This window comes from Nestor notabilis, unplaced genomic scaffold, assembly GCF_000696875.1.
Source record: "Nestor notabilis isolate BGI_N333 unplaced genomic scaffold, ASM69687v1 scaffold9177, whole genome shotgun sequence".
NCBI lineage: Eukaryota > Metazoa > Chordata > Aves > Psittaciformes > Psittacidae > Nestor > Nestor notabilis.
Window position 1 is genome coordinate 37,523 of NW_009936880.1, and position 13,690 is coordinate 51,212.

The 13,690-nt window shown below is 36.1% G+C and overlaps 1 protein-coding gene across 1 annotated transcript in view; it reads left to right on the top strand.

Annotated features, from left to right (window-relative positions):
• Positions 1 to 13,690, top strand: part of LOC104408841 (sodium channel protein type 5 subunit alpha-like) — a 41,162-nt gene that overhangs the window by 24,398 nt on the left and 3,074 nt on the right. Inside the window, exons 15-23 of the mRNA XM_010018565.1 lie at positions 1,114 to 1,233; positions 2,515 to 2,626; positions 2,765 to 2,919; positions 6,341 to 6,514; positions 8,051 to 8,185; positions 10,477 to 10,731; positions 11,423 to 11,476; positions 12,364 to 12,505; positions 13,023 to 13,123. Coding sequence (XP_010016867.1) covers positions 1,114 to 1,233; positions 2,515 to 2,626; positions 2,765 to 2,919; positions 6,341 to 6,514; positions 8,051 to 8,185; positions 10,477 to 10,731; positions 11,423 to 11,476; positions 12,364 to 12,505; positions 13,023 to 13,123 — 1,248 coding nt within the window. The remainder of the gene's footprint in view (positions 1 to 1,113; positions 1,234 to 2,514; positions 2,627 to 2,764; positions 2,920 to 6,340; positions 6,515 to 8,050; positions 8,186 to 10,476; positions 10,732 to 11,422; positions 11,477 to 12,363; positions 12,506 to 13,022; positions 13,124 to 13,690) is intronic.

A 13,690-nucleotide genomic window follows, 5' to 3' on the forward strand; every position in this document is an offset into this window, starting at 1 on the left:
AAACACCCAATAGTAGTTTCAGCTCAGATTAGCAAAAAAGGACCTCTAGCTAATTTCTTTCAGAAGCCTGCCTTATTCACAGGCAGTTGTAATAAGAAGTAGCAGACTTCAGTATACCTTCCCTACAATCTTTTGTCAGAAGGTGAACAAAAAATTATTAACCTGTTGTGGTTTAACCCCAGACAGCAACTAAGCACCACACAGCCACTCACTCACTCCCCCTCTGCTTGGATGAAAGAATGTGAGAAAACTAATAGATTGAGACAAATACAGTTTAATAGGTAAAGCAAAAGCCAGCCACACAGGCAAAGCAAAACAAGGAATTCATTCACCACTTCCTAGCAGCAGGTGGATGTTCAGCCATCTCCAGGAGAGCAGGGAAGACAAACACCATCACTCCAAATATCCCCCCTTTCTCCTTCTTCTTCCCCAGCTTTATAAGCTGAGCATTGTGCTATATGCTATGGAATATTCCTTGGGTCAGTTGGGGTCAGCTGTCCCAGCTGTGTCCACTCCCAACTCTTTGTGCACCCCCGGCATCCTTGCTGGTGGAGTGAGGAGCAGAAAAGATCTTTGACTCTGTATAGTAACTGCTCAGCAATAATGAACAAATCCCTGTGTTATTAGCAGTGTTTCCAGCACAAATTCCAAACACAGCCCCGTAGTAGTTACTGTGAAGAAAATTAACTCTACCCCAGCCAAAACCAGCACAGGACTGACTGAGAGCTGGTTGGGATCACTTAGCTCTTCTCTGTGTAACTAGAAAGATGAGGAGATTCTTGGGGTCCAGCTGAAAAGGTTACTGCTGAGCCAGTCCATCTAAACTTAGTGATTTGGATACAGGAATACATCAATACATCAATGTAGATCTTGAGGAATGGTACATTTCCACAGTATAAGTACAGGAACACAGTATTTGAAATTGAAGAAACCATTCTTTTACATGCCTTTATGGATATAATTTAATTATCTGTAAAAAGACAAACATGCTGAATTTTGTCTTTAGATTCTTTAGATTTATGCTTTAGATTCTATTAAAGATTTTTTACTTTTAAGAATGACTGTCAGGAAGAAAAATGTGGAAAGTGAACTGTTTTGCATTATTTTATGCAGGGAGACAGGTTAAGACGTAGAGAGAAGTGCCGGAATTCGAGTAGCTTCAGTCAGACTTCTGGGACTTCTGAAACTTTAAGTTGTTTTCCAGAAACACACCAAAAGAAAGAGCAAAAAGAGGTAATTATAAATTTTATCACCTTGCAGAATATGCTAGAGAGAAAAATTGTCACAGTGGTTCTCCCGTTCAGCAATGACAGGTTAAGCTGGGGTTTTCTAGAGGCAATAACAGTTTAAAGCATGGAGGTTTGTCTCTCAGAAACGGCCATGGCTGACAATGTAATTTAGCATATTATTTTGTACAAAATAAGTAAACAGAAATTAATCAAGAAACACACTTGCTTTAAATATGTGTTACATACTATTCATTTTTACAGATAATTCTGTTTGCTGTCAGCCTTGCATGCAAAAATTTTTTCTCTAGAAACTGTTCCCCAAAAAGACATAGTTTTTCTGGTCTCGAAGCTTAGTTTATTCTAATACAACAGCTCCACATTAAGAAAGGTGAAGAATTATGGCTTGACTCCAATGATCCAGCAACTTTCTGTATTACTACCTCCAAATGTCAATCCACTTTAGTATTTTTTGGTTTTAGAAAAAGTGGGCAGAAGTTTTACTTGTTATACATTATTTTATTTTATATATTAATTATATTTATATTAAAAATATTAAAATGCTCATGAATTTAAGTAATTACATTTTTGTCTATGATTCCCTAGGACCTTAAGTTAGTGTAGAACAGCATGGCTGTCAACAGCAGCAGTTCTCCCTTCTTCTGGCTTCTCATTCTTATCCCTATCCTCCTGCCTTCCCTTTCCATCTCATACAGGGCACTCATACTTTATGGCTGATAGATTGCTTTATTCCTTTTTCTTCATAGTTATTTTGCTTATTGTCTTTAGTTTTATAGGTGTGTAGTTTATCTACCAGTAACAATAATTCTTTGAGGTGTGTAGACCACACATACATCTCTTTCCTGCTAGGCCTTCCCGTCTTCAAGCCTTTTGAGACATGGTTTGTGTCTCTGAAAATGAAAAAAGAATTGGATAGTCATGAAGAAATCAGAGTTTTCTCTGAAGTAAAGCTGTAGCATAATATAATGTCTTCTAGATATTTTCCTTCCTGCAAGTCCAGTGTAGATGACTAGAAGATACTTTATTAAATTAAAGCCATGGAAACAGAGAGGAGTGATTAACCTTTTCTGTCCTATTATTTGTAATTTTATTTTGGTAGTTCAGCAACATTAAGATCATTGGGATAATTTATAGGGTGCAGTTTTTTGTTAATTTTTTTTTGTGTGTGTGGAGGGGAAGTGTGGGGGTGTGATAAGTTAATTTATTTAAATCTGGTAACCTTATTAATGAAAAGCAAATGAATCCTCCTCTTTACCCTCCTGTGCAGAAATATGATGGTGGTAGCTATTCTGAAGCCAGCACTGCGGATCCAGTTATTCTGCTGGAGACCTTTTCTCAGCCTAAGAAGTCATACCTACCTAAGGACTGTTTTACAGAAAGTAAGAATCTTTTATGTATTGTGGTGACACCAAATGAATAGGTGTCTATAGGCTGTAGAAGCTCATTTTTATTTTTTTTTTAATATCCCATGTCTCTATATTTTCCACAGGACCAATATGCTCTTCTTTCTGTTTCAGGTTGTATTGAATGTGTCCCGTGTTGTGCAGTGGATACCACTAAGTTTCCAGGCAGAACTTGGTGGAATTTTAGAAAAACCTGCTGCAAAATTGTTAAACATAGCTGGTTTGAACTTTTTATAATTTTTATGATAATATTGAGCAGCGCAGCACTGGTAAATTTAATTTAATTTCTCAGATATTTAATAGATGGTTGTCAGTAAAGGCAAATTATATCATTATATTTAATTCTTTTACTCTCACAAGGAGAGACAAGAGTATTATAAACATGTCCTTTAGAAGTTATAAGGTCTCCCCAACTTGGACAAGATATTTAAATATACAGAATCATAGTCTTCTCCATAGTTCTTCATAGAATCAGCTAAGTTGGAAAAGACCTTTAAGTCCAACCATTACCCCAGAACTGCAAGACCATCACTAAACTATGTCACTAAGAGCCTTATCCACACTATTCATGGAACATGATTCCTTGCACACTTGTGTGCTTAACTAGGAGGCTAAACCAGGGAGTGAAATTTATTAGGAAAGCTTAAAAAAATACAAGTAATTCTAAATCTGTAAAGTTTATAAATCTGTAAACTTGTAAATTTGTAAATTTGTAAAAGTTTGTAAATTTGTAAATTAGATTTAAAATAATCCAAACATTAAGATGGTCAGAATCATGAAGATGGCTGTAAAGTGGTAGGTGGCTTAATGTTTCATTGCTCTCTGATTATATCCATTTTTACTGAAGAATAATGGAGGTTTTATCTGATTTGAAAGCACATTCACTAAGTCTACTGAAAATAATTTGTTAAATTAAACATTATATAGTGCAAAAGGAACATAAACAACTATTGTGTAAGTGATCTATATGGTGGATTAGAGAATTTTCCAAGTAAAATCTGTTCTGTGTGCATTAAGTTTAGGTTGTCCACTGAACCATAGATTTGAACCATTTGATTGAAAATTTCTGTAGCAAAATCTCCAAGGGAAATCCCTGGGTCTCCCATGAGAGCTCCTCTGTACTCACACGGAACCAAACTGAAGTAAGGAAGGAAACTGAGTTATTATTTTATGTACTGTAGGATGTGACTAAGTTGAACACAAAGCTATTTGGTATCCAAACACAAAATAACAAAACGATAGCAATTCCTTTTCATAGAAGATACATTGTAGTGTTAAGAACTTTCACATTCCTAAAATACTGTTGTCCTCTTGCAAAAAGGGACTTGTCCATTTTCTGTTTATTTTTAAAGTTTTTTGCTGATATAGAATTTCCTGAATCACTAGAATGAAGGAGCACCATACCATCAGTCATGTCCATGCTTGAAAGTAAATCAAATGAGGTAGTGATCATAGAAAGAATGCATAGAAAAGTATGTGCAGAATGCTCAGTGCTCAGAGCAAAGGAAGTTACGAGTTTGAAAGAGCATCACTCCTAAATAATGGATGATTTGACTAGAAGATAGAAATCAAGGTAGTCAAGGTGAAAAACACGATATTAGTTATCAGAAAAAAGGTAGAAAATGGTAAATAGGCTTATGTACATGAATATCAGGAGCTCTCAATTACCCACAACCAAATTAGTAGTCCTGTGGATACAGTGACAGCTCTGCTCTGTAGACATTTCTCCTAACTGTAGCACAATCGACTGACCACTGCTTTAAAGGCCACTTAACTCCAGAAGAGGTATTACTGTTTCATTACACTGTGGAGCAGGAGTGTCTAAGTTCTACCAGCTTGTTGGTAACTATACATAGGAACAGCTGTGGCCCGTACTTTTTTTGGTGGGAATGTAAAATGGAAACACATCAATGATTTTACAGGAGTTTATTGTTTCAGGTCTCACTTGATCTAGACACCTGGTTATGATCCTGCTTCCCCTTACTGATGGCCTTTTAGACTGGGTTTAGCATTTCATAAATACAGGGGAGCAAATCAGATCTGCTACAATACCTAAATAATCATCTTGTCCCAGAGCATTGGAGACACATAACAGGGACACTCAGGTGTTCTGGCTAGAAGCATGTAATGGTTTAATATCACTGATGATAACTTATAACTGTTAAGGGCCACTATAGCTGAGCTAATGCTTGCAAAACCATTGAGTTTTCTTTGCTGCCGTGCTCCCCTGAACTGAAGGTCTATGGACCATCTGGGTCATGTAACACAGCCCACTGTTTCCTTAAAGGGTGCTATCTATTCACGATCTTATTAAAAAAATAGCAGCAGAATAAGAGATTTCAGTCAGGTAAGGACCTGTTAAGCGAAGAGCTGATGTAGATTGAAACTGGATGTGGATTAAAGTTTTGACACCCTCTGTTTGGTTCCTGTTCTTTGACACAGACTACAGCCATGTGACTTTGGGCAGATTAATTGATCTTTCTACACTTCATTTGCTCTTCTATAAATAAAGATGTGGTCTGACATCCCAAGGATGTGAGATAGTGTATTCCTCCTGAGAAGACAGACAGACTCTTAAACTTCTCATTTCAACTTTTTTACTTGTCTCATGGCAAGAAAGAAGACAAAGTTAGCAGCTGCAGAGGCACTTTCAGAGAAGGGGGCACAGATTTGAATATGGATTAAAGAAAGGCAAGTTGTTAAATGCCCTGATGTGCTTTAGAGGCACTTTCAGCTCTTGAGACAGAGTGTGAAAAATAAGACAAGAGGAGATTGAGTAATTTTTATCTAGGGATAGTAAAGGGTCAGAAAAGGTGTGGTACATCGTGGCTTCTGATCTGTCTACGTAACAAAAAATTTTAAGTAAAAGTAATGACAGACATGGGGGAAATGGTGGTAGTGAAAGTGGATGGATATATCATGAGAAATGCGGGAAGCAAAAGAGAAATTGAATGGAATAGGAGCTATAAGGTGGGGGAGAAATGTACGAAAGGAAGAATGAAGACATTGCTGGAGGCTTGGTGAGGAAGCAACGCAAGGTGCTAAAAGGAATTGAGAATAGAATGGCAGTATCAAAACCTTAAAATAAATTAGCAAGGCAACAAATATATTAAACACAAGCAAACAATGATGTAAACTACAGCAATCAATAAAGCATTTTCCAAAACCCTTACTGACATCAAAATAACGTCAAGATTTAGGTGAAAAATTGTGAAACTCTGAGAATTAACAGTTCCAGGTAAAGTGCTTGTCATATTTTTTCATATCCTTATAACAGCTCTGCAGGCTGACTAAAGATGACACATTTGGAAGATCTAAGTCTGAAAGACAGTGGTTAATGTGTTTAATTCAAGCTTTATTGTGAAGAATTTTAGACTAATACCTTCAAAATTATCCACTAATTTAGGAAGCTAAGATTTTTGGTAGCCACAATTGACCCTCATGAGATAATTTTTTGAAGAAGAGTTGAGTATAAACATCTGAAAGTGTGTGATTTTTCAACCAATCTGAAAATGAGTTTGTACTTACTTTACAATATGGGTTTTTATTTCTAAGCATACAACTAAGTGGTGATTGCCCATAATTTAATATAAAATGGTCATAATAAGCCAAACTGTGTATTCCTGTGGAATTTAAAAAAAATTCCATAAAACTAATGAACAGTTTTAAAACTGAATTCTGAAATTCCAGGCATTTGAAGATATTCATCTGCAGGAGAGACAAAAAGTGAAAATGCTCCTAGAGTATGCTGATAAAATATTTGCCTACATCTTTTTTATGGAGATACTTCTGAAATGGGTAGCTTATGGTTTGCACAGTTATTTCACAAATGCCTGGTGTTGGCTAGACTTCATCATTGTATGTGTAAGTACTATATTCAGCTTGTCTTACATATTGAATTTTGATATTTTTTATATGAAGAACTGCATGTAAAAACTGGTTTTGAATAAACACAAATCTAAAAGACAGTTTCCAAAAGCTGGAAAAAATTACAATCAAAGGAAATGTTAGGACAGATTTAAATGGAAGTTTTAAGTAATAATCAGAAGTTGATTAAGAAAATTTTATTTAGTGTCACTGTCATAGAAGACCATAAATTGTGGTCCTCAAAAAAATGTTGGTTATAAAAACATGTAAGTGGAGAGAGAGAGAGTGCAATTAGCAATCAGAAATAAACGTGTAATAAATTTAATTAAGACAATAGAAAAATGTAAAGTTGTTGAGAGCTCTGGTATTTAAAACCAGAAAAAAGCAGAGTTGCTTCTTAAAAGGAGAAGAAATTTGGATGGCATAAGCAGTTGAAAAGTATTGTTGGAAAAATAATTAACCAGTGAGTTAAAGACATAGGAAAATATGTTTTGCTTTGCAATCAAAGAAGTGCTAGCAATCGTTTTTATAGCTGTAAAGAGAAATGCTAAAATCATCAATACCGAGGTGGAGGTATTGGAGTGTTGGATATATACGTAATTATTCTGAATTTAAAGTTAAATAACATAATCTTGCCATACAAAACTGAAATATTTTTCAGTTTTATATGGCAACAGTACACTGTGAAGATACTGAAATTAAATATTCTAAAATAAGGACATCTAAGCAGCTGACTTCTGGTAACATCAAAGTAGCTGTTTGATAGCCTCTGAATAGTTAGCATTGAAAGTTGTAAAGTACTAGGAAATTTCAACAGAAAAATCTAATATCATGATTATTTATGAAGAATATATAGCGTGACTTTTAGCAATTACATTTCTGTAGTATTAATAGCAGTGCTGTCCACAATGGAGGAAAGGTGTGGAAATATCCAATGGTTAGACAATGAGACAACAAATTCAAATAAGAAGGAAGAGGCAAATCATGAACAGTAAAAAAAACCCCTAACTATTGAAACAATAATGAAACTATTTTCTAATGTTTTCAGTTCATTTTTTCTCTTCCAAAAAATAAAATAAAGATTGGTTATATTTTTAGAAATATTTTTTATTTCCACACCACCGTCTTAAGTTTTGATAAGGAATTACTGTATACACTTCTGAGAATAACTATGTAGAAAACGGGAATATTTGATTTGGACAATCCTTTCTGGTCTTGTAGTGTATGAAATTACCATAGTTACCAATTTGGTTGTTATACTAGCATTCTGAAAAAAATACAGGAACTGTTTTTAGAAGAAAAAAAAACCCAAAAAGGAGTGTTTCAAATTAGAATGGAATTATCCCATTATTTTTAAAATATTAGGAAATACCAAAGTAAAATTATCCTATGATAGCTTTGAATGTATATTTTCTTCATTTGACTTAGTGGTCAAAGATACTGGTCCATTCAGGTTGTGATTGTATGCTGACACAAATAAAATAAATTTTTGTATATAATTTAATAATATCAGTTTCAATTCAATGAACACAGCTGTCATTTGTTTCCTGGGGAATGAATACTGCTTCTGACTCATCACTTTGTTCCTCTGGGACCGCCCTGAAATCTCTCAGGACTTTGAGAGCATTGAGACCTCTCCGAGCTTTGTCAAGATTTGAAGGGATAAAGGTAAGGATTTTGGGGGTGTGTGTGTGCATATTCTCTAATAGCTGCATTTGAAGATTTTCTGAAAATTACACCTTGAATCTCTGTTTTGGGACTTGATGGCATTAAGATGGTTCAGATTGTCTTCTTATATTTATGGCTGTTATTCTGAAATAATACCGAACACTTTCACAGAAATTTATAAGTACAAATGAAATAAGGAAATCGAATTACAATGTGCTACCGCAAGGAATCATTTTGTATAGTAATGTGAACACTGGAACATCTTTCCTTGTTTCCAGTTTCATCTTGGTAGTTATCTAGACAGGCTCATCTGCCACATTTCAGATTCTCCAGGGTGGGTCTGAAAGATAACAATCCTTTCAAACTTAAAGTGTGGGATTTTCTTAATAGGAGATTGTTCTATCTCAATTTTAAAAGCTGCTCTAAGTGAACTGAATCTCAAAGTCAGTGGGGATAAAGGCCATTAAGGACAAGAAGGAATTATTTAGAAACAGCCAGCATGGTTTTAGGAAGGGAAATTTTTGCCTCTCAAACCTGATTGTCTTCTATGATGAGAAGGCTGAGGGAGAGAAGAGCCATTGTGGTCTCAAATATTGGTTATATCTGGTTTGGATTGGCTGAACTGCAAGGTTCAATGTGCAAAGATTGTTGGGATCTTCACAGAGTGCTGAAGAATGGTGAAAAAAAATAGATAATAGTCCTCAAATTCCCACCTGGCAACAATCATGGTCCTGCCTTTCAGCATTAACGTGCTGGATTCACGACTACATGTTCTTATCACTGCTTGTGTCAGGTCCCTTAATGTCACCACCACAAGCTCCAAAAGCTGTAATCCCATTTTCACTGGTACCATTTCTGGAAGAGGCTTACTGCTTACCATGGGTTTGCATTTTCCTTGTTCTCAAGCAAGTCTAAATGAAGGAAGACTGCTGACCAAAACAACTTTCTGCTTTATGTACTGTGTGCAGTTGCCAGTGGTTATTGGGTGAGGGATATTTTGTTATGCAGAGCAAGTTGTTCTCTTGTAAATGGCCTCCAAGATAAAAGAAAGGGTTATCTATGATATTATGGTAAATAATAGGCTAGAGTGTACCCTCAGCAAGCTTCTTGATCATATGAAGCTGGGGGGAATAGGTGACGCACCTGAAAGCTGTGTTGCCATTCAGCAGGTCCTTGATAGGCTGGAGAAGTGGCCAGAGAGAAACCTAATGAGGTTCAACAAGGGCAAATGTAAGGCAGTGCACCTGGGGAGGGAGAACTCCAAGTACCAGTACAGGTTGGAGGCTGACCTGCTAGAGAGCAGTTCAGTTGAGAAGGACCTGAGAATATTGGTGGATGGTAAATTGACTATGAGCTGGCAGTGTGTCCTTGTGGCCAGGAGGGCCAATAGCATCCTGGGGTGTGGCCAGCAGGTCGAGGGAGGTGATCCTACCCCTGTACTTGACCCTGGTGAGGACACATCTAGAGTACTGTGTCCAGTTCTGGGCTCCTCAGTACAAGAAAGTCAAGGAACTACCAGAGAGGGTCCAGCAGAGGGCCACAAGGATGTTTAGGGGTCTGGAGCAACTCTCTTGCGAGGAGAGATTGCAGGAGCTGGGCATGTTTAGTCTGGATAAGACTGAGAAGAGATCTCATTAATGCATATAAATATCTCAAAGGTGGGTGCCAGGAGGATGGTGTCAGACTCTCTTCAGCGGTGCTCAGTGACAGGACAAGGAGCAACGGCCATAAACTAAAACACAAGAAGTTTCAGTCCAACATGAGGAAGAACTTCTTTACGTTGAGGGTGGCAGAGCACTGGAACAGACTGCCTAGGAGGGTTGTAGAGTCTCCCTCTCTGGAGACATTCAAAGCCCACTTGGATACGTTCCTGTGTAACTTGCTCTAGGTGGTCCTGCCTTGGCAGGGAAGTTGGACTAGGTGATCTCCAGAGGTCCCGTCCAACCCCAATAATTCTGTGATTCTGTGAACCCATTCCCCTGTACCTGACTTTTAGATACCTTAGCTACTACAGACTCAGAATCTTATGTATTTGTTTTACCCAAAGGTAATTCTGATTGCCATCTGGTTTACTTGCTTCCTCAAAAAGGCAAGATAGATAATGTAGAATTACATGTTAAAGACAAGCTTGAAGTTGAGCTGAAAGCCAGCTTTATGTTTCTCACCTACTAGTTTTTATACGGGTGAGAATCTGCAGTAGAAACAGAAGAAGAAAACATAAGTGGTTTTCTAAGAAGGTGTTCTACTGAATGTAAATAATTCATTCTTTTCATTCATTTTATTTATTTAAGGTTGTTGTGAATGCACTCTTGGGAGCCATCCCCTCAATCTTGAACGTTTTGCTCGTCTGTGTTGTCTTCTGGCTCCTATTTAACATTGCAGGAGTAAAATTACTTGGAAAAAAATTTTGGAAATGCACACTCACAGAAGGAAATATCACTTTAGTTCATAACAAAGATAATTGTACTCACTTTAACGGAACATGGACAAATAGTGATGTAAACTTTGATAATGTTGGGATGGGATACTTGGCTCTCCTCCAAGTGGTAAGTTCTATAAAAACATGCTCAGTTTTGTTTTCTTCAAGGAAATGAGTTCAGCAGCCCAACCATGTGATACCACTTCACTTCTGTTTATCTCACTGAAATTGGGGGATTTTAACATCCATAAATATTTTTTTTATTTATAAACTGCTCAATTCTTCCTAAAGAACATGTAAGAAACCTTGTGTTAAAATCAAGCACTGTGCTACATGGCTTTTCAATTTTGTTTTTATTTTGATTAACACACCAAACCTGAAATAGTCTGCATGGTACGGGATTTAAAGTTACTCTCTTCTTTAGTAAAGTTACTCTATTCTTTAGTAAAAGTTCAGAGTGGATAAGAAAGAAAAAGCACAATGCAGTTTATATTTCTATATTTTCTTCACATCATTTTTCAGTCACAAAGTACTGGGATGCTAATTTTTTGATCTCCCTAGTACCACAAGAAACAGAGAAAGACATTTTTAAAAGTGGTTGTTAACCCTCTATCTTTTCTAAATGAAGTTCATTGCTGTATATTCTCCAAAGAGTTCCATGATTCTGCAGAGCTGCTAAAAATTGCAGGAAGGAATTGTCTGCTGTTTTCTTAGAAATCGTTTTCACACTTTGAGGATATATTTGCTAGTTAGGCTGACTCTTGTACTGCTTTTTCAATAAGCGGGAAATATACAAAAATTAATATTTTTTTTTTCAGGCAACTTTTAAAGGTTGGATGGATATTATGTATGCAGCAGTGGATGCTCGTGAGGTATGACACTAAAATGAAATTTTAGTTCTTTTCCCTTTCCTTCTTTCCTTTTCTATCCATAACCATTCATTTTTCAGCCTTACAATATCAGCAATACAAGCAGATGAATGCATAAAACTACACAATGAAACAATAATCCCTGGAGTACTAAATACCTGGAATTTAGACAAGAGAAAACTGGCCAAAATAGAGTGATACCACACTAAAACTTACTATATCAAGAATGCAGAGGGCAAGAGGCTGCAAGTTTTGGACAAGTCTGCTTTGGGAACAGAGTTCAGATCTTGGAGGGAATGTGTATGCATCTTTAGCAGTTATTTCTGGAGGTTTTCTTCCCTATATGTGATACCCTTACTATTTCTTTCCCATTTCCATGTTCTGTTTCTCACTCTCTCGCTAGTACAGTGTCTTTTAACTTTTCTATGTTTAAATTTATTTGCATTTTCCTTATTCATTCGAGCACTGTACTCTTCAGTGTATTGAATTAGCTGCTAATTAAAAAGCTTGTTCCTTGTAGGGCCGATCATAGTGAGCTGGATTTTTAAAATTGCTTCTTGTCTGAGATAGCATTCAAGGGGTTGGCAGTTCACCATTATGTTTAGTCTGAGCTGTTGTTCTATGTAGGAAATTCACAGAATCACTTCTGATTGGAACTGTTCCTTTATTACTAAAGAATTTGCTAGAGATGGATTGGGCTATATATCTCCGTATTTATCTTTACAAACAGTAAGAAGACAGAACAAAACAGTTCTACTTACACATCTAAATAATGGTTTAAATGAGTAGAAATAGATATTTTATTATAAATTGAAAATGATAAATTTGTGATTATCTGATTTTTACCGGTATTATTTTTCTGGTTTGACTTTTTATTTTTTTTTTAACAGATAGATGAACAGCCAAAGTTTGAAGCATTTTTAAGCATGTATATATATTTTGTGGTTTTCATTATTTTTGGATCTTTCTTCATGCTGAACCTCTTCATTGGAGTGGTTATCAGCAATTTCAACCAACAAAGGAAAAAGATAAGTACTACAAGAGCTAATTCAGGGTCTCTTGTAATCCAAATTTAATTGTGTGAATGTTAGTTTGACATTGTTATGGTTTTAAAGCAACTAAGTCCCATGCAGACACTCGGTCAGTGCCCTCACCCTTCCCTCCTCTGTGGCGGGATAGGGAGGAGAATCAAAAGAATGTCATGGGTTGACATAAGAACAGTTTAATAACTAAAATGTACTACTACTACTACTACTAATAATAATAATGAGGGGAATAGCAAGCAGAGAGAATATAAAATTAAAAGGGGAAAGGAAAAAAAAAAAAATAACCAGCAGTGATGCACAATACAGTTGCTCACCACCTACTGCCAACACCCAGCCTGACCTGAGCAGTGATTGGTCTCTTCCGTTTAACTCCTCCCAGTTTATATACTGGGCATAACGTGCTGTAGTGTAACTTACTTTTGTTTTTACATAAACTTGTTGCTGTTTATTTAGTTGACTGCTTAAACTTCGGATGAACAACAGTATTTTTTCCCATTACTTAGGTGGAAAAGATCTATTTTTGACTGAGGAACAGAAAAAGTACTACAATGCCCTAAAAAATCTTGGATCAAAGAAACCTCAAAAACCCATCCCAAGACCATTGGTGAGACCATCTTAAGTAGAATGAGATAGAAGATACAAATATGGTGACCATATTTGAACTCAGTAGCCAGGCACCTGGAAATAAACTTCATGTTAGAGCCCATCATCTTCCTCATTCAATCTAGTGTTTACATTTTACTTTCTATTTCTTAAATGTATCTAATGCAGCTTTTCTTTGTGGGTATTAATTAAAGAATTTCACAGCCTGCTTATCACCTATTCAAATGTACAAATTATTTATACAGGTTCATATTATTTATTTGATATTCATAACATGATCCTGGACACTTGAGTTGCATGATCTTGCTTCTGCAACTAGATTGAATTACTGCAAGTGAGACTAGATAGGGAGTAGTACATGCCCAATGGCTGTTATTTACTTTCAAATAATCTTATGCTTAATTTCACACAGGTTCTTAAATTTAATTCCAGGCCTGGGTTCACATAGTAACTATTCAGAGTTTTTCTTGATTATGACATTTTAATTCAAATTGCTTATCCTAAAATCTCTGCTTCAATAAGTAATTCTATTAAAAGAGCAATCACAATGTACTCTGAATGTTTTCCT